At 54.1% G+C, this 19901-nt stretch overlaps 2 protein-coding genes across 2 annotated transcripts; both read right to left on the bottom strand.

Annotated features, from left to right (window-relative positions):
- Nucleotides 1-1207: 1207 nt before the first annotated feature.
- On the bottom strand, nt 1208-11811 carry cbsa (cystathionine beta-synthase a). The gene is made up of 14 exons (XM_030087132.1): nt 11652-11811; nt 7310-7593; nt 7115-7221; nt 6013-6147; nt 5854-5933; nt 5263-5467; nt 5088-5179; nt 4873-4998; nt 4167-4251; nt 3981-4086; nt 3690-3902; nt 3510-3618; nt 3225-3309; nt 1208-2289 (listed from the first exon to the last, which is right to left on the bottom strand). Exons 2-14 carry the CDS (start codon nt 7582-7584, stop codon nt 2159-2161), a joined length of 1749 nt encoding a protein of 582 aa, XP_029942992.1. The 5' UTR covers nt 7585-7593; nt 11652-11811; the 3' UTR covers nt 1208-2158.
- A 3133-nt stretch (nt 11812-14944) lies between these two features.
- LOC115385061 (splicing factor U2AF 35 kDa subunit) lies at nt 14945-19883 on the bottom strand. Its single transcript, XM_030087148.1, has 8 exons — nt 19817-19883; nt 18954-19041; nt 18800-18866; nt 17827-17876; nt 17641-17739; nt 17414-17547; nt 15206-15298; nt 14945-15126 (listed from the first exon to the last, which is right to left on the bottom strand). The coding sequence occupies exons 1-8, from the start codon at nt 19858-19860 to the stop codon at nt 15015-15017; spliced, it is 687 nt and encodes a 228-aa protein (XP_029943008.1). The 5' UTR covers nt 19861-19883; the 3' UTR covers nt 14945-15014.
- Nucleotides 19884-19901: the final 18 nt, after the last annotated feature.

The raw sequence follows: 19901 nt of genomic DNA, 5'->3' as shown, positions 1-19901 counted from the left end.
GAGAAGAACCCTGCAGAACCAGACCCACAGGAGAACCCTGCAGAACCAGACCCACAGGAGAACCCTGCAGAACCAGGCCCAGAGGAGGAGAACCCTGCAGAACCAGGCCCAGAGGAGGAGAACCCTGCAGAACCAGACCCAGAGGAAAACCCTGCAGAACCAGACCCACAGGAGAACCCTGCAGAACCAGGCCCAGAGGAGGAGAACCCTGCAGAACCAGGCTCAGAGGAGGAGAACCCTGCAGAACCAGACCCAGAGGAAAACCCTGCAGAACCAGGCCCAGAGGAGGAGAACCCTGCAGAACCAGACCCAGAGGAAAACCCTGCAGAACCAGACCCAGAGGAGGAGAACCCTGCAGAACCAGACCCAAAGGAGAACCCTGCAGAACCAGACCCAAAGGAGAACCCTGCAGAACCAGACCCAGAGGAGAACCCTGCAGAACCAGACTCAGACCCACTGGGTCTGGGTTACCTTAATTAATCAATGAATCCGCTGTTTCGATTGATGCCCAATTAGAATTGATTGCACCCATTGAGTCCAGGTTGTCTCACACACACACTTCTTTTCCTCTCTCTCTCTTACACACACATGCCATATTGGCCCAAATATAAGATATTTTATGTATTCCAAAAGTTGAATTCTCCAAAATGGAGTCATACTATAATCGAGGACTAGATTTTAATCACACATCCAGGCTGCTAGATGGAGCGAATGGAGTCTCACAGTGATCTGATGAAAGATGGAGGAACGTGACCATCTGGAACAAAGGAGCTGGAACTCTAGACCAGAGAGCAAACAGAGGAGAAGGTTTGATGCCAACTTTAAACTAATGCTTCAACGCAGCAGAGTCAAACTACTGCCAAGCAGCCAAGATATATTAGACTGAACTATTAATGCTCATGAGGTCGAATCGAACTTGAATTTGATGGTTTTAAAGTTATTTACTCATTAATGCAGTTATTGAACCTTTGAGGTTCTTATTTTTTGCTCATTCACTGAGTCATCGCCTCAGATTCTGAGAAAGGGAATATAGTTTATTTAATACTGCAGTAATATTTCTTGATCTTAAATCACATGGAATGTTATCTCTGTTGTGAGTTTTCCTAGAATAACTGCACAATAAAAAGTTGTTTCATGAGTCTCCTAATTGTCTTCAACATATTTTTATTTTCACAAAATGATATTTGAAAAATAGGGGTCGTCTTATAATCAGAGTTGTCCTATACACACACAGCCTTTCTTCCCTCATGTGAAGTAAGACAGCGAAGCAGCAGTTGTTGAAATCTCTCAGCTTTATTGATGGTCTGGAGAACCCAAAAGAGGACGTCCTGGAGGAAGGTCCCGGCTGGACTCCTCCGGACGCCGTGGTCCTGGAGGAAGGTCCCGGCTGGACTCCTCCGGACGCCGTCCGCCACACAGCAGCTCGTCCTCCACCTCGTCTTTGTGCGTCGTTCACAGATAAAAAAGCAGCCAACAAAATGAGCAACACTAAAAGAAGAATCAGCGTATATACAGGGCGGGTCTGGGGTTCTAATCCACAAGGCAACGGTGATACAATCACTGGCCGGACGCACCAAGCGGGGACGCGGCCCGCCCTCTGAGGGCCGGACCGAGACAGAGACCAAGCTCAGTGCCTAGCAAACCCTAAGACTCAAGAGGAATCGATCATGGAGAGGAAAGGAAAGAGTCAACCCAACACTTCAAAATAACACACCGCGGTGTTCCCTCAGCCGAGGACGGCGGCGCACGGCGTTCAGTCCAGCACCCTTCTGAGTCAGAGACCAGGACCAGAACATCCTTTTTATTGCAGAAGTCCCCCGGTCCTGTGGCAGGTTGCTGAACCTGTGGCAGATGTGGAAAACCTGTCAAAGCCAGAGGCAGCTGTTGTGGCGGCTCAAGCTGCCACGTAGCCCCTCCCCCTGTCACATAGCCCCTCCCCCTGCCTCACAGCCCCTCCCCCTGCCTCACAGCCCCTCCCCCTGCCGCTGTCTCACTGACTCTGATTGCACATTGGATTCAGCTGGTCTGGTTGTGGGTGTGGACGCCATGCGATGCGCCTCCGTCCCCCCGTCGCCTCTCTTCATGTAAAACTAAGTACACAGTGGGTCCCGGGTCCAGGGTCCCGGGTCCAGGGTCCTGGGTCTCGGCCGGGCCGAGGTCACATCTCGTCGGTGGACTCCGACATGGAGCGCTCCCTCCTCTCCCGACCCGTCACGAAGTTCAGCAGGTCCACGGCCGTCACCACGCCAAACACCATCTGCTTCAGGCTGGGGCTGCCGTCCGTCAGGTCTGGACAGACAGAGCACAGACCCACTGACTGTACAGAGGATGGACACCCTGTTTGGTTCTAACATCAGAGAATGAAGCCAGCAGGGAGGCGGACATGTTGGATTTTTGGAGGACAATAAAAAAAGGGCAAGTTTTGGGAAAGACCATGAGCGGTCATGACAACCAGCCGGGAGTTGCAGCACTGTGGCCACACACTTTCACTGATGTTTCATTTTCAGCTGGAGTCTGGAGCTGCAGCCTTTCTGGAGCAGACCCCGGTGCATGCTGGGATATAGCGCTTTTTGACACTTCATCCTCCAATTTTGACTGGGTCGGCTTTGTTTTAGGAGCCACCAAGTGATAACCTCTGCTCATAAAACATGAAGATAATTCGCAAAAAATTTGTAATTCCAGGGAAATTCCAGCAGGGGGCGATGATGCTGGTTTCAAAAAGAGCCCCGGTCTCATTGGAACCCATTCAAAAATGGCGATTTTCAGAGTGAAAATAAAAATGTAAAGAGCCCGATTTCAGAACAGGTTCTGGTCTCTATCGTTAGTTTCTATAACCACGTTGCTTCACCAGACTCTGATTTTCACATAAATCATCTGTTGATTTTATATTACAAATTCAAGTTTTGCATAAATCACCCTATCTGTCCCCGTGATGTGGTCACGTGGACACATTACATCTGGTTTCAAAAGTTCAATATGGAGACGTCCTGCTGGACTCGCTGGAGTCTTCAGGACGGGGTAACGGAACGCTATGGGGGACGTCACGAAAGGTCTATCCACTGTATCTACCATCTGTGAGAGCCACGTTTCTTCCATCAGTCAATGAGTACAGTAGTATAAGAACAACATGAACTAGTACAAGCAGTACTAGCAGTACTAACAGTAGCAGTATTAACAGTAGTAGCAGTAGCAACAGAAGGTGCAGGTGAAGACCCTAAACTTACATTGAATCTGTTCATGAACCACCAGAGCGAAGTGGTCCGTCTCCAGGATCCGAGACAACTTCCCCAAGTTATCAGTCAGCCGGATCTGAGGAGGAGGAGGAGGAGGAAGAGGACAGCAGGTCAGCAGAGGCCTCTCAGCCTGGCTGCAGTTTCAGGTTCAGCCAGCAGATGGTGCTGTTCCCCTTGACACTGAGCTTCACACACTCTCAGGAGAACAGGCTCTGCTACTGGCCCGGTTCTACCCTGCTCTGTGAGTCCAGAGGGTTCTGGCGGAACGGGTCTGACCTGCTTGAACTGCTTGTAGAGGACCTTGCTGACCGGGTCCGACAGCTTGATCTTCCCCGCCAGGATGGAGGCCAGCATGTTCCCCAGGGTCACCATGCCCAGGATCAGCCTGCACACCAACACATCGGGTTCACGGAGGGAACTGGGGGAGGCGGGGCGGGGAACCCGGCGGAGCCTCACCCCGCTTCGTCCACCACCGGGGCCTGGTCGAAGCCCTTGTCCTTGAGGATCTGGATGGTCCTCTGGCAGCTGACGGACGGCAGCACGGTGAGCGGCGCCGACACGTTGAGGCCCTGCAGCTTCAGGTTCCACCACCACGGCTTCTTCACCATCAGGTCCTCCTCCCGCAGGAAGCCCTTCTGCACCATCCACTTGTCGCTCAGGAACTTGGACCTTCGGGGTGAGAGGAGACCGTCAGGCCCCGGTCCTGGTCCCGTCCTGGACGGGGCGGGGCGGGGTCCTGATTCTCACATGTAGTTCCGGATGGAGTCCGGCAGGATGACCACGCAGCGCTGGCCCTCCTTCAGCTCCCGGGCCACATTGACGGCGGCCGCCATGGCCGTGCCGGAGCTGCCTCCTGTCGGGGGGAACGCCGCTGGTTAGAACGCCACAGGAACCGGGGTTTCCACGGCGGAGGAACGTGGAGGAAGGACTCACCGCAGAGCAGGCCCTCTTCTCTGATCAGCATGCGGGACATGTTGAAGGACTCCTCGTCGTTGGACTTGTACCAGGTGTCGATGACCTGGAGAACAGACAGAGAACGTTTAGGAACCCATCAGATGGCAGCGTGATCGAGTTTTAGGTTCTCAAAGCCTCTGAAAATGCAAGTTTTTGAAAATGTTCCAACTCCATCTCCATGGAAACGAGGGAAATGCAACTTTTATTGTTTTAAAAAGTGTCAGGACTCGGACTGTGTGGAGCTCCAGGCCTGCTGCTCTAGGCTCCGCCCACTCCTCCACTCTGGGAGGGGCTGCTCTAGACTCCACCCACTCCACTATGGGACAGGCCCCTGCTCGTTTGGGTTTTTATGTAATAAGTGTTGACTTTTATTTGATGGCTAATTTAAAAACACCTGCTGAAACGCGTTTTCAAAGTCAAGGCACCAGAGCTTGTTCATCCAGCAGAACAAGAGCTGCTGATTGGTGAAGCGGAGCTTCTAGAACCCGCAGGAAGAGGCTGATAAGATACTGACCACTGGATGGCTTTATTGACTTGTTATTGACTTGTTTATCTGCATTAAAGCCGATTGATGGTTTCCTGTTGGGCTGCAGGGAAGGGAACGTTACTGCTAACAGACTGTAATGGAACGAGGCAGAACGTCATGAGACTGTGGCCCGCGGGGCTCTTATTGTGAAGGACTCACCGATCGGTCGAGCACGGTGGGGATGAAGTCGTACCCGATGCCCTCCACCTCGTACTGCGTCTTGTCCGTCTTGTTGAGTTCCTCGGGTTCTGCCAGGATGGACCCTTCAGGGTCGACTCCTACGATCTGCGCAGAGCGGAGAATGGAGGAACGGCGGTTCTCGGGGGACGGCTCGAGGGGGTTTGGCCGGCGGGACGAACGGAGCGGAGCCTTACCTTGATGTTGGGGCAGCGTTCCTTCAGCTTGCGGGCGATGCCGGTGATGGTCCCGCCCGTCCCCGCCCCGGCCACCAGCATGTCCAATTTACCTGCAGCGCAGAGCAGAGCCACAGCGGTCAGGTGAGAACGTCCGAGGCGCACCGGCCCGGGTTGTCCGTGTGAGTTCCCCCACCGCCGCACTGCTCCAGGATCTCCTCCGCCGTGCTGTCATAGTGCGCCAGCGGGTTGCTGGGGTTCCGGTACTGGTCCAGGATGTGCGAGTTGGGGATCTCGTTCTTCAGGCGCCAGGCCACGCCCACGTGGGACTCGGGCGAGTCGAAGCGGGCGCTGGTGGGCGTGCGGACGATCTCTGCCCCGAGAGCCCTCAGAACGTCCACCTGGGGGGGGGGCTCAGTCAGATCGATCTGGAGCCATGCCAATGCTAATGCTAGGCTAGGCTAAGCTAAGCTAGCGGGCAATGGAGATTTATCTGGAGTTTTAACAATTCAGGATAGCTCGTGAAAAGCTCATCTGATTATCTTGCAGATTAGCTTATCTCTGCTCATGCTAAGATAAGCTAACAGATTTATCTTTAGTTTTAACCATTCAGGAGAGCTAGCATTATGATGCTAATGCTAAGCTAAGCTAGTGGATAGTGGGGATGTATCTGGATTTTTTTGTCTTCCAAAAGTAATTCTATGTATTTTTTTTTATTTCTGTACTTTAAAACAACACAGTTGTGTGGTCTAACACTGTTTCTGGCTGTGAGTACAGTCGTACGGACCTTCTCCATGCTCATCTTCTCCGGCATGACGATGATACAGCGGTATCCTTTCACGGCAGCAGCCAGGGCCAGGCCGATGCCTGCACAACAAACAGGTGTGAGCAGGTGTGGCCTGAACTGCGGCTGTAGCGCCGTCGCCGGCTCCCTCCCAGCAGTTACCGGTGTTTCCGGACGTGGGTTCAATGATGGTGTCTCCAGGTTTCAGCAGACCTTCCCTCTCAGCGTCCTCCACCATCCTCAGACTGATCCGGTCCTTCACACTGCCGCCGGCGTTGAAGAACTCACACTTCGCCACTGAGCACAGAGGGAGGAGACATGTACCAAGGCTACAGGCGTCCTGAAGAGGTGTGCCAACGCTACAGGCATCCTGAAGACGTGCACCATGGCTACAGGCGTCCAGAAGACGTGCACCATGGCTACAGGCATCCTGAAGACGTGCACCAAGGCTACAGGCGTCCTAAAAACGTGCACCAAGGCTACAGGCATCCTGAAGACGTGCACCACGGCTACAGGCATCCTGAAGAGGTGTACCAAGGCTACAGGCATCCTGAAGATGTGCACCAAGGCCACAGGCGTCCTAAACACGTGCACCAAGGCTACAGGCGTCCTGAAGACGTGCACCAAGGCTACAGGCGTCCTGAAGAGGTGTACCAAGGCTACAGGCATCCTAAAGACGTGCACCAAGGCTACAGGGGCCTTGAAGATGTGCACCAAGGCTACAGGCGTCCTAAAGACGTGCACCAAGGCTACAGGCGTCCTGAAGAGGTGTACCAAGGCTACAGGCATCCTAAAGACGTGCACCAAGGCTACAGGCATCCTAAAGACGTGCACCAAGGCTACAGGCGTCCTGAAGAGGTGTACCAAGGCTACAGGCATCCTGAAGATGTGCACCAAGGCTACAGGCGTCCTAAAGACGTGCACCAAGGCTACAGGCGTCCTGCTGGAAGTACAGCCTTACTGCTTACTGTGTTCTCAGTACAACGTTACTGTTTATGGTGTTTTAATACAACATTACTGTTTACAGTGTTGTGATACAATGTTCAATGTGTTTTAACTCCAGCAAAGTTTCACGGTGACACAGTAACACTTTTAAAACAAATTTGCGTTGTCTCCCATTCATATGGAGACGGAGCATTTTCAAAAAGTTGTGCTTTCCCCCGTTTGCAGAGACGGAGTGTTCTCAGAAGCTGTTGCCATGGAGATGTGGTGACATCACCATGGGATCCGGCTGTTGTGTGGTGACGGCTGTTGCTGGACTCACAGATCTCACACTTGAGCCCGAAGGCTTTGGGGATCTTGTTGATGCGGACCATGGGGGTGTCTCCGATCCGGTCCAGGATGGTGGGGAGGATGGCCTGAGGAACCCTCCTGGATCAGACAATGGAAACAACGCCGCCGTGTGTCAGTCACACCAACACCCAGACTACACGGCCCTCCCCCCTTCAGCCGGACTCACTTGGGGACGGGTGTGTGGGGGGAGTCGGTCCTGGACGCCCCCAGACTCCAGGTGCAGCGGCTGGGGGCGTCGGGGCGGATCCACTTCCTGTCGGGCGAGACGCTCTTGGTGGAGGCAGTGATCTGGATGGAGCGCTTGGCGTCCTCGGGGTCCACGGCAGAGCTCAGCTTGTCCACGCCGTTCAGCGGGAACTTGGCGTCGCCGTTGATGAGCTTGCCGGCGTGCGGACACACCGGCGCCTTCATGGACTCTTTGGTCGACGGGACTGACGGCATGGTTCAACCCTGCAGGGGGACAACACCAGCACCCGCTGTCAACGCCCACTCAGCTGTCCACTGCTTTCAACCAGGGCAGTCCAACACAGGGCCCCACACCAAAACTGGACCGCACTGGGAGACTTTCTTCTTCTTTTGTTCTTCAACAACATCTTTATTATTTTCCACAAAACAAAGGACAAAGTTAACTCAAACAGACACAGAATATTAAACACTCAGCTGAGGCTGGCACTGGACATGGGTGAGTAAAAGGTGCACTGCATTGTGGGTTCTGAGTCCACGTATGTTAGAAATAGGGTTCATCTGGAGGCTGCTGCCTGAAGATGGCTGATAATGGCCGCCCTGCCCGGAGATCATAAAACGTGGTACCTGGAGGAATTTGAAAAATGGGTGTATGTTAACCCATACTGTGATGAGAGCTGTTGAAAGCACTGAGGAGTTCCTTCTTTAAACGATTCCCCCAGGCTGTGATTTCTCCTTCACAGCGCTGGTCTGTCCTGGCGTGTCAGGGCTGGAGGTCAGGAGGGGTCAGGGGGTTACAGACAGGGTGAAGCGAACCCCAACTCCTTCTCTGACTGGCACGATGTTCTGAGAGACACCAGAACACCCACACACTTCCTTGACACGACGTCGGTGCTACCTAGCGTTAGCCTCAAAGCCGTGCTACCAGTCCCAGTTTACAGAGTGTGACTGTCACCATGACTCATCAAGCCTCAACAAAACCCGCCATGAAGAACACAGCCCTCCCCGCCCTCCGGACAGCGCTGAGTCACTCCGACTGTGCCAGAACAGAGCAGGCCTCGCCCTGTTTGGGCGCCGTGGCAGCTCGCCACCACCGGAGCTTCACTGATGAAACTGGGAGCTGCTGTTGCATCATCCTGGATCCGGTTAGGCCCAGGCCTGAGACCGGGCTGTGGAAGACAGGAGGGAGTGCCACCGCCGCTACACTCATCCACCGCTACAGTCGACCACCACGCTACACTGCTACAGTCATTTACCGCTACAGTCGATCACCGCGCTACACCGGTACAGTTATTTACAGCTACAGTCGACCACCACGCTACACCACTACAGTCATCCACCACTACACCGCTACAGTTATTTACTGCTAAAGTCGACCACCACGCTACACCACTACAGTCATCCACCGCTACACTGCTACAGTTATTTACTGCTAAAGTCGACCACCACGCTACACCACTACAGTCATCCACCGCTACAGCTGACCACCACGCCACACCGCTACAGTCATTTACTGCTACAGTCATCCACCACTACACCGCTACAGTCATTTACCGCTACAGTCGACCACCACGCCACACTGCTACAGTCATTTACCTCAAGTCATCACCATCAGTCATCACCGCTACAGTCATCCACTTCTACAATCATCCACCATGCTACAATGCTACAGTCATTTACCGCTACACTACACCACTACAGTCATCCACTGCTACAGTCGACCACCACGCTACACCGCTGAAGTCATCCATCGCTACACTACTACAGTCGACCACTACAGCTACAGTTATTTACAGCTGCAGTTATCCATGCCATGTACCGCTACAGTTGTGGCACACTCTGTGCCACTACAATTGTCACACACGGCGTACCGCCAGTGGTCACACCTGGCGTACTGTCGCAGTGGTCACTCCCGGCGCACCGCCACACCGTGTGTTTGTCAGTGCGGTGACGGTGAACTGACCTATTAAACAGTGAATAATGACGGCAGTAAACCGTTATCTGCAGCTCCCGCCGCGCCGCGATAAGGACGGCCGTCTGCAGCCTTTGAGGAGGTCTCCATGTTTGATCCCCGTTATATAAGCAGCTCATTGGCTGAGTGGAATTTTACAGCCGCCAGAGGAACAACACACCACGGCTCTGTTGACAGAGCGGTTATCAGGACTGGAACCAGGCTCAAGGGCACAAGGCAGGTGTCACACCACAGACACAACACACCTGAGGGACACAGCTACTGCTGTCTGGGTCTGGAGGAGCACAGGTCTCCGCCTGTCTCCACCTGTTTCAGCAGATGTCTCCGTCATGTCCATTTCCTGGACCTGCAGTAAAGTTCAGCCCTCACAGGGTGGAGGCGGGGGTTTAGGGGGTGGGGGTTTAGGGTTGGGGGTTCAGGGGTGGGGGGTTTAGGGGGTGGGGGCCCATTCAAAACAGGGCCCCTCTCTGATCAGGTGTCCAGACCAGACGGCGTCCACACGGTGGACTGACTGCATCTGGTTAAACAAACATCTGGCCGTGGGAACAACACCCTGCACCCCCTCCCACTGTCCGACTGACTCTCAACAAGTGTCAACGAGCCAAGACACCCAGACCCGTCCCGTCCAGTCCAGTAGAGTCCAGTAGAGTCCAGTACAGTCCCGTCCAGCAGAAAAGTATCACAACTCTGATGGGGGACATGATGTCAGGAAATTAGGAGTCAAGTACTCCAAGACCTGAGCCAAGAGTCCAGTTCCCTAAGACCTGAACCAGGAGTCCAGTCCTCAAAGACCTGAACCAGGAGTCCAGTCCTCAAAGACCTGAACCAGGAGTCCAGTCCTCAAAGACCTGAACCAGGAGTCCAGTCCTCAAAGACCTGAACCAGGAGTCTGCTCCTCCAAGACCTGAACCAGGAGTCTGCTCCTCCAAGACCTGAACCAGGAGTCCAGTCCTCCAAGACCTGAACCAGGAGTCCAGTCCTCCAAGACCTGAACCAGGAGTCCAGTCCTCCAAGACCTGAACCAGGAGTCCAGTCCTCCAAGACTTGAGCCAGGAGTCCAATCCTCTAAGACCTGAACCAGGAGTCCAGTCCTCTAAGACCTGAACCAGGAGTCTGCTCCTCCAAGACCTGAACCAGGAGTCTGCTCCTCCAAGACCTGAACCAGGAGTCTGCTCCTCCAAGACCTGAACCAGGAGTCTGCTCCTCCAAGACCTGAGCCAGGAGTCTGCTCCTCTAAGACCTGAACCAGGAGTCTACTCCTCTAAGACCTGAACCAGGAGTCCAGTCCTCAAAGAACCATTTCATGTTCTGAACTCTACGACTGTAATCACCTTCAGCATGTCAAAGCTCTGCGGAATCGAACACTGGACCCCGGTCTGGGACAGGGCCGTCCACTGACCCATCACTAATGGAGTGAACGGCAGGAATCGAACACTGGACCCCGGTCTGGGACCAGGGCCATCCACTGATCCATCACTAATGGAGCGAACAGCAGGAATCGAACACTGGACCCCGGTCTGGGACCAGGGCCATCCACTGATCCATCACTAATGGAGCGAACAGCAGGAATCGAACACTGGATCCCGGACTGGGACCAGGGCCGTCCACTGACCCTTCAGTAATGGAGTGAACGGCAGGAATGCTGCCACACAAAGAGCGGAGCCACACCTGGGAGCTGGACCGGGGACGAGGTCGGAGCGCTCCACTGGTGCACAGACAGCCGATCACAGGACGGAGCGAGGATGAGGATGACGAAGATTATTATAAGACTGACTGGAGATAATGACGGACGGGGGGTGAAGTGGAACGACCTGGACGGGGTTTAGCGGAACCGGGACGGAACAGACCAGAGGACAGATCTGATGAAACAAAATAAAGCTGGGAAGAGAGAGAGAGAGAGAGAGAGAGAGAGAGAGAGAGAGAGAGAGAGAGAGAGAGAGAGAGAGAGAGAGAGAGAGAGAGAGAGAGAGAGAGAGAGAGAGAGAGAGAGAGAGAGAGAGAGAGAGAGAGAGAGAGAGAGAGAGAGAGAGAGAGAGAGAGAGAGAGAGAGAGAGAGAGAGAGAGAGGTGTTCATGTACCGGCGGAGAGAGGAGACCTGAGAGAGCCAGAGAATACAGAATACAGAATAAAGAATAAAGAAAGAGGGATGAAGCTGAGGATGGCAGCAGAACCCAGAACGGTTCTACCGGGGTACAGGCGGGGAAGTGTAGACCAGGGAAGGGATCCAGACCAGGTCCAACTCGATCCGGATCAAGTGCGCAGTATTGCATCAGAAAGGCATCTCGGTGTGAGATGTCGTGCACGTGCGCCCGGTGTGCGCTCAGGCTCGCGCGCCCGGCTGAGTGGCACTCACCGGAGCCTCCGTTCCTGGTCCTGGTCCTGGTCCTGGTCCCGGTCCTGCACGGTCCTCCTGGGCTGGGTCCTCCGGTCTGGATGTGTCGGCGCGTCCTCCGGTCGGGCCGTGCGCGAGCGGAGCGGAGCGGAGCGGCGGAATGAGCCGAGCGCCGCCGACACGCCGCCTTTTTCGTCAGCGCGCACGTGGCGCGCGACGGGGCGGACTGCGCGCCCATTGGCCGCGGCGGGGGCGTCTGTTTGGCGGGCCCGGGCCAATCGGAGCGCGAGACCGGGGGACGGGACGAGTGTTTACCTGCGCTCCCACCCGGCACGCAGCGCACGCGCCCTCACGCCCTCACGCATGTGACACCCGCAGAAAGCCAGGCCGGGAGCTGAGGTCAGCTGGGGGGGGGGGGCACGGGGGGCACGAGCAGCTGCTCGGGTTCCTTCACCCCCCTCTCTCAGGAACATCGCTGCGTTCAGGAAGAACATCTGCGTTTCTACAGTGCAGCTTCATCAAACACAGACCAGGGAAACTTTAATCTGTTTTCTACAGTGCAGCTTGATTTCTTCATCAGCAAAAACAACCATCGAAGAAATAAAGTCATAAAAGCTGAAGTTTGTAACATTGTCTCTTTTTTTACTTTTAAAGTGCATTTCTTTAGTTTAACTAATTTTCTTTTCTTTAAACATTAACATTTGGATTATAAAAAAGTTAAAAAAAAATCAGATATGAAGCAGAATTTATCTTCAAACTTTTACTTTGATTTACTTTTTTAAAGCGTTTTGACTGATGAAAATGACCACGGAAGAGAAGACCACCTGATCCCAGACCAGGACCAGAACCAGAAACCGCTGATGAACCAGGAGACAGCAGTTTGATTCTCCACTGATTACACTGATTTTAATTAATCAGTAAAATTCTTCCTGTAAAGGGGGCACACAGAGACTGGCTCTAGGGACATGGAATGTCACCTCGCTGGGGGGGAAGGAGCCCGAGCTGGTGAGGGAGGTTGAGAGGTACCGGCTAGATATAGTCGGGCTCACCTCCACACAGCCGGGGCTCTGGAACCCTCCTCTCGAGAAGGGCTGGACTCTCCACTGCTCTGGCGTTGCCCGCGGTGAGAGGCGGCGGCTGGAGTGGGTCTGCTTATAGCTCCACAGACCCAAACGTGTTGTGAGGGTCTGCTGGGAACGTCTGGCGGAACCCTCTGTCAGCAGGGTTTTCAACTCCCACCTCCGGGAGAGCTTCTCTCATGTCCCGAGGGAGGCTGGGGACATTGAGTCCCAGTGGACCATGTTCTCCACCTCCATTGTCGAAGCAGCTGCCCAGAGCTGTGGTCGTAAGGTCTCCGGTGCCTGTTGTGGCGGCAACCCCCAAACCCGGTGGTGGACACAGGAAGTAAGGGCTGCTGTCCAGCTGAAGAAGGAGTCCTATCAAGCCTTGTTGCTCATGGGACTCCAGAAGCAGCTGACAGGAACCGGCAGTCCAAGAGAACTGCAGCCCGAGTGGTTGTGGAGGCAAAAACTTGGGTCTGGGAGGAGTTCAGGAGGCCATGGAGGAGGACTACCGGTCGGCCTCGAAGAAATTCTGGCAAACCGTCTGGCGCCTCAGGAGGGGAAAGCAGGTCTCCACCAACACTGTTTACAGTGGAGGAGGAGCTGCTGACCTCAACTGGGGATATTGTTGGACGGTGGAAGGAATACTTCGAGGACCTCCTCAATCCTGTCACCACGTCTTCCGTAGAGGAAGCAGAGGCTGAGGTCTCAGAGGTGGACTGAGGTCTCAGAGGTGGACTCGTCCATCACCCAAGCTGAAGTCACCGAGGTGGTTGGTAAGCTCCTCGGTGGAAAGGCACCGGGGGTGGTGAAGCAACAGGGATGTCCTCTCCAGGTCGGTGGAGAGACTCTGGCCCAAGTGGAGGAGTTTAAGTATCTTGGGGTCTTGTTCACGAGTGAGGGACGGACGGAGGTGAGATTGACAGGCGGATCGGTGCAGCGTCTGCAGTGATGTGGTCTTTGTATCGGTCCGTCGTGGTGAAGAAGGAGCTGAGCTGAAAGGCAAAGCTCTCGATTTACCGGTCAATCTACGTTCCCACCCTCATGAACTCTGGGTCATGACTGAGAAGAAAAGATCCCAGATACAAGCAGCCGAAATGAGCTTCCTCCGTAGGGTGGCTGGACTCCCTTAGAGACTGGGTGAGGAGCTCAGTCACCAGGGAGGAGCTCGGAGTAGAGCCGCTACTCCTCCACATCCAGAGGACCAGCTGAGGAGGCTCGGACATCTGGTTAGGATGCCTCCTGGACGCCTCCCTGGAGAGGAGTTCCGGGCATGTCCCACCAGGAGGAGACCCCGGGGAAGACCCAGGACACACTGGAGAGACCATGTCTCTCGGCTGGCCTGGGAACACCTTGGGATCCTCCAGGAAGAGCTGGAGGAAGAGTCTGGGGACAGGAAGTCTGGGTATCTCTGCTGAGACTGCTGCCCTCACGACCCGGTCCCGGATAAGCGGTGGAAGATGGATGAACGTTGTACAGCGTTCCACTTCAGTCTCATGACGTTCTACCTCGTTCCACTACAGTCTGTTAGCAGCAAAGTTCTTTTCCCAACAGGAAACCATCAATCAGCATTAATGCTGATAAACAGAGTCAATAACAAGTCAATAAAGCCATCAGATGATAAATATCTTATCAGCCTCTTCCTGTTACCTGTGTACCCACTGTTATGTAAGCTGCCTTTATTTTGAACCTCCAACCACAACTCAGGAGTTTTGAGAACGTTGCAACATTTCAGAATAATTACTGTCCTCCTGACAACGCGGCAAAGCCTCTCCAGCTGTTGCATTGTGGGTAGTTGAAGCTGATGCTAGTTAGCAAGGACACAGCTAGCATGAGTGTCAGGCCTGTTGACACGTCGTTTAAAAACCAGGTGAGTCTTTGTGGGAGCTGCAGGCGGTCTCCAGTGTTGTCAACGTAGTCACAACAGTCACAACAGCCACAACAACCACCACAGCCACACTACTTCAGTCGGCCCGTTTCTCTTGCAGAGCTAACAGCTCCAGTGTTAGCTAGCTCTCAGCTGTTCCTTTCCTTGGTTAATTTCACTGGTTTCATCCGGACTGAGCCGGTCCGGTCCGGTCCGGTTCCTGGCCTCTCGGTGGACAGCAGGACAGGGCAGAGGGACAGCCGGAGACTTGAGGTTACAAATGTTTTATTGAGAAAGCGACACGAGCTCCATTCATTAAAAAAAAGGGAATAAAAGAAAAACAGAAACACGTCCAACAATTCATGAAAAAACTGAAGAAAAAAAAAACCGGGGACAGAAGGGTGGTCACTGCTGGGACTGGGGACAGAGGATGGGGGACGGGGGGTCCGGGCCCCCTCAAAACCTTCCAGAACGCTCCCGGTCCCTGGACCTCCGCGGCCTCTCGCGGTCCCGCCGCCGGTCCCTGGAGCGCGAGCGTCTTTCCCGGGAGCGAGAGCGGGAGCGGTGCCTGATGGGAGACACAGAGCGGGTCAGTGGGGACGGGGACGGGTCCGGGACTGGGTCCGGGACCGGGACCGGGCTCTCACCGTTTCCTGCGGCGGCCGTACAGCTCCCGGCGCAGCTCCCTGGAGATCGGCTTCAGGTGCATGAAGTTACAGAAGCCTCCACGGGTGCACTCCCTGACGGGGACGGGGGGACAGGGACGGGGGGACAGACAGACAGTCCGTCACGGCAGAGCAGAGAAACGTGGGAGCCCATGAGGGGAGGAGAGAACACAGTGTGAGAACACACTATCTGTATCAACAGCAGCACAGGGCAAACTACCAGCAGGGCCGAGCAGGGCAGAGCAGGGCCATAAACCAGGACCAGACACCCTGCTGGGGCTGGGTCCGAGTATGGGTCTGGTCTACAGCTGGGTGACATATCGAATTAATTCCATTAATTTGATTTTATTTTTCACATCGATGTGAAAAAAATCAAATCTCAACATGGAGTTTCATGTTTTCTGTCGCTCCGCCACTTTTACCGGACGCCTGTAATACACACAGCGGCCACAGCAGGAGGACTGGCGCTGGAGCACAGACTACTGTCAGTACAGCGCTGCAGCGCTTCACAGAGAAAAACAAAAAACAAAAAAAACCCAGCTTGTATTTGGAGGCAGTTTTTGTGAACTTTCTTCAAAGACACCCGGTCAGTAAAGGAGACGGGCTTCTAATGGAGTACAGGTCATTATGAGAGGATTTACGGTGTGATACAAATGAAAATGATGTTCTGTCGGCGCTTAAATTTGATCTGTGGGATTTTTTATAAATTGTTCATTTTTCTCCAGTTGTCCTGTTATTTCTTTATTTATGAAGCGTTCCTGTTAAAATGACCTCAGTAATAACTGCACTGCCTACACACTTAAATGCTGACGATTTGGTTTTTTGAAAAATGTTAAGTTGTGCTCCTTTACACAGAAAAAAAAATAAATCAAAATCCTTTATCGGATGTCAAGCAAGCAAAAAAGAGATTTAATTTTTTGACTATATCGCCCAGCCCTAGTCTGGTCTGAGGCTGGTCTGAGGCTGGTCTGAGGCTGGGTCTGAGGCTGGTCTGAGGCTGGTCTGAGGCTGGTCTGAGGCTGGGTCTGAGGCTGGGTCTGAGTCTAGGTCTGAGTCTAGGTCTGAGTCTAGGTCTGAGTCTAGGTCTGAGGCTGGTCTGAGTCTGGTCTGAGGCTGGGTCTGAGGCTGGTCTGAGGCTGGGTCTGAGGCTGGTCTGAGGCTGGGTCTGAGGCTGGGTCTGAGTCTAGGTCTGAGTCTAGGTCTGAGTCTAGGTCTGAGGCTGGGTCTGAGGCTGGTCTGAGGCTGGGTCTGAGGCTGGGTCTGAGTCTAGGTCTGAGTCTAGGTCTGAGTCTGGTCTGAGTCTGGTCTGAGGCTGGTCTGAGGCTGGTCTGAGGCTGGTCTGAGGCTGGTCTGAGTCTAGGTCTGAGTCTAGGTCTGAGTCTGGTCTGAGTCTAGGTCTGAGGCTGGGTCTGAGGCTGGTCTGAGGCTGGTCTGAGGCTGGTCTGAGGCTGGTCTGAGGCTGGTCTGAGTCTAGGTCTGAGGCTGGGTCTGAGGCTGGTCTGAGGCTGGTCTGAGGCTGGTCTGAGGCTGGGTCTGAGGCTGGGTCTGAGTCTAGGTCTGAGTCTAGGTCTGAGTCTGGTCTGAGTCTAGGTCTGAGGCTGGGTCTGAGGCTGGTCTGAGGCTGGTCTGAGGCTGGTCTGAGGCTGGTCTGAGGCTGGTCTGAGTCTAGGTCTGAGGCTGGGTCTGAGGCTGGTCTGAGGCTGGTCTGAGGCTGGTCTGAGGCTGGTCTGAGGCTGGGTCTGAGGCTGGTCTGAGGCTGGTCTGAGGCTGGGTCTGAGGCTGGGTCTGAGGCTGGGTCTGAGGCTGGGTCTGAGGCTGGTCTGAGGCTAGGTCTGAGGCTGGGTCTGAGGCTGGGTCTGAGGCTGGTCTGAGGCTAGGTCTGAGGCTGGTCTGGTTGAGTTGGGTCAGGTTTGACTGGGCTTGATCTGATCAGGTCTGGTACTCACCCCATCTCGTACTGGGTCAGGTCTAGTCTGGGTCCAGGTCTGGTCTAGTCCAGGTCAGATCCAGGTCCAGGGCCAGGTCCAGGTCCAGGTGTCGTCCAGTACTCACCCCATCTCGTACTGGGTCAGGTCCAGGTCTAGTCTGGGTCAGGGTCCCGGTCCCGGTTCTGGTACTCACCCCATCTCGTACTGGGTCAGGTCCAGGTCTAGTCTGGGTCAGGGTCCCGGTCCCGGTTCTGGTACTCACCCCATCTCGTACTGGCGGCAGCAGGCCTCCCTGAAGTCGGTGACGGGGGACAGCTCGGCGTGGATGGGCTGGCCGTTGAACCAGCGGTTGTTCAGGTCCATGACGGCTTTCTCCGCGTCCTCCTCACGGCGGAACTGACACACGCACACGCACACACACACACAGCTGCCTCAGCGCTCCCGGTGTCCTCCTCTCCCGCCGTAGCGTCCCGGCGTTGTGCCACCCACCTTGACGTAGACGTTGCCCACCAGGTGGTCTCCCAGGTTGTCACACACGTTCATCTCCTCCACCTCCCCGTACTTCTCCTCCATCTCCGTGAACACTTCCTGTAGGGAGCACAGGCGACGGCGTCATCGCCACGGCGACCGCGTCGTTGCCACGGCAACATGGCGTGCTCTAGAAGAGTGACCCACCTCGAAGAACTCGTCGTAGTGTTCCTGCATCTCCACATCACTGACGGCGCCTGGAACACATTCTGACTCAGTGACACTTTTCAAAATATGTCTCCGTGGAAACACAACTATTCAAACAACACACCGACTCCATGACAACGCCAGAAAACTACTTCTGAAAAACGCCTCAAATCAGTCTCTGTGGAAATGGAAAAAACCAAACTTCTCGAAATCTCTCCTAATGCGTCTCCATGGAAACTGGGAAAAGCGGCACTTTTTAATAACACTTCAACTCCAACTTAGTGAAAACGGGAAAATGCAACTTTTCAATAAACACCTGACTGTGGACACGCCAGGAAAACACTTTGTAAAACCACGACAACGCTCTCAGCATGCTTCCACTCCCGTTTCCATGGAGACGGCTCACACAAGACTTTCTGAAGCCTCTTCACTTGGTCTCCGTGGAAACGGGGGGGAAAACGCAACTTTTTGAAAACACTGTCTCGGTGGAACGAGAGGTAACAGTGCTTATTGCTGTGACACTAACTATACCGTTTCAGGGTTTCCAAGGAAACAGACATCGGTTTCAAAATCAAGCATTCTCACATTGTCATGGAAACGGGGAATCTACCTATAGAGATGGGAAGTGTGACGTCACTGCTGCAAAGAGTCATGGGAAAGGCAGGCCGGAGCGAGGGGATCAGAACTGTCACTCTGTTGGAATCGCTGGACTACTTCTCTGGATTATTGATTGGTTTATCGGGGACAACGCATACTGATCAACACTTGTTTTGTTGTTTGCATTTCCCGGCCTGCCCCGACCATCATGCATTGCGTGTACGTCATGTGGTCTTCCCAACTCTACTCCCATCTGTCTGATTGATGTTGCAGAGGAGGAAGTGAGCATATATGGACATTCATCTTGTGTGTGTGTGTGTGTGTGTGTGTGTGTGTGTGTGTGTGTGTGTGTGTGTGTGTGTGTGTGTGGACTTACAGCGGGATGCGTCGGCCGTCTGAGCGCTGTTCTGAGGATTCCGGTAGATGTTCTGGATCAGGATGGTCTGGAGGAAGAAGCAAAGGGGTCAGTCATTCACACTCACACACTCACACTCACACACACACACACACACACACAGGCGCCGGCTGACCTGGCTGAACGTTGGCTTGTTGTGTAATCTGGAGCAGCGGTCTCCATGTCTGCAGGCTCCGATCTTGAAGTAGAAGGAGCAGTTGACCCTGGAGGAGACACAACACGTTCCTCTTCAGCGTTCCACACAGAACCGGAACCAGGAAACACAACTCTCGGCCGGCTCACGGCTTCAACTCTGACCCAGATGTGGACTCGGGGATTAAAGACACACAGTCCATGTAGGACCAGATAATCAAAGCAAAACCTCCACATAGGGAACCTCCACGGTGTTTGAGCTCACGAGCTGAAGCCACACATCAGGTCTGCTGCAGCAGCCTCTCTGATGGATTAGCAGTGGAACAATCCCACTCTGGTGCTGTATGCTAGCAGCTAGCCTCATGCTGCATGAACCGCCAGCCCGGCTCTGCTCGCTAACTGGCTCTTCAGTAACACAGACCATGTCCAGGTGTGTCCCGCCACTCGGTCCAGATCGATAGATCAATATATTTAATTTATGTTTATAGAGCAGAATGCTGGGGAACACCAGAAGCTAACGGCTAGCTTAGTTAGCTCCATGAGTTCCATTCAATGCGCTCGCTTCCCGTTAGCCTATCGTTAGCTTCTCGTTAGCCTCTCGTTCACTTATCATGCACTTCGTTAGCCTCTCGTTAGCTCGTCGCTCACTTCCCGTTAGCTTCTCGCTCACTTCTCGTTAGCTTCCCGTTAGCTCCCTCATGCTAACGTCGGGTTAAGCGTGAGCTCCAGCGCGGCTGCAGAGACCAGAGCGAGCCGGGCCGGCAGGACGAAGCCCCCCTGCAGAAGCGCCTCTCGCGGAGACGCTGCGGAGGCCCGGAGTGCAGGGAAACGAGAAATAAAACTCACTTGTCTTTCTCTGTGCCGAAAATGGACGCCAGGTACTCCGCCATTTTCTTCTTCTGCTTCTTCTCCAGGTTTTTGGCGGTTTGGG

This window comes from Salarias fasciatus, unplaced genomic scaffold, assembly GCF_902148845.1.
Source record: "Salarias fasciatus unplaced genomic scaffold, fSalaFa1.1, whole genome shotgun sequence".
NCBI lineage: Eukaryota > Metazoa > Chordata > Actinopteri > Blenniiformes > Blenniidae > Salarias > Salarias fasciatus.
This window is presented reverse-complemented; position numbering and strand designations above follow the sequence as displayed.

What these genes read in the sequence shown, in the direction of transcription:
- cbsa (XM_030087132.1), bottom strand. Translation starts at nt 7,584, where the DNA reads ATGCCGTCAGTCCCGTCGACCAAAGAGTCCATGAAGGCGCCGGTGTGT. An exon ending in CCACCGTGCTCGACCGATCG is followed by an intron (nt 4,252 to 4,872) that starts GTGAGTCCTTCA and finishes TCTGTTCTCCAG; the next exon opens with GTCATCGACACCTGGTACAA. An exon ending in TCTACAAGCAGTTCAAGCAG is followed by an intron (nt 3,310 to 3,509) that starts GTCAGACCCGTT and finishes CCTCCTCCTCAG; the next exon opens with ATCCGGCTGACTGATAACTT.
- LOC115385061 (XM_030087148.1), bottom strand. Translation starts at nt 19,860, where the DNA reads ATGGCGGAGTACCTGGCGTCCATTTTCGGCACAGAGAAAGACAA. An exon ending in TGCCGCCAGTACGAGATGGG is followed by an intron (nt 15,299 to 17,413) that starts GTGAGTACCAGA and finishes CGTCCCCGTCAG; the next exon opens with GGAGTGCACCCGTGGAGGCT. An exon ending in TACGGCCGCCGCAGGAAACG is followed by an intron (nt 15,127 to 15,205) that starts GTGAGAGCCCGG and finishes GTCTCCCATCAG; the next exon opens with GCACCGCTCCCGCTCTCGCT.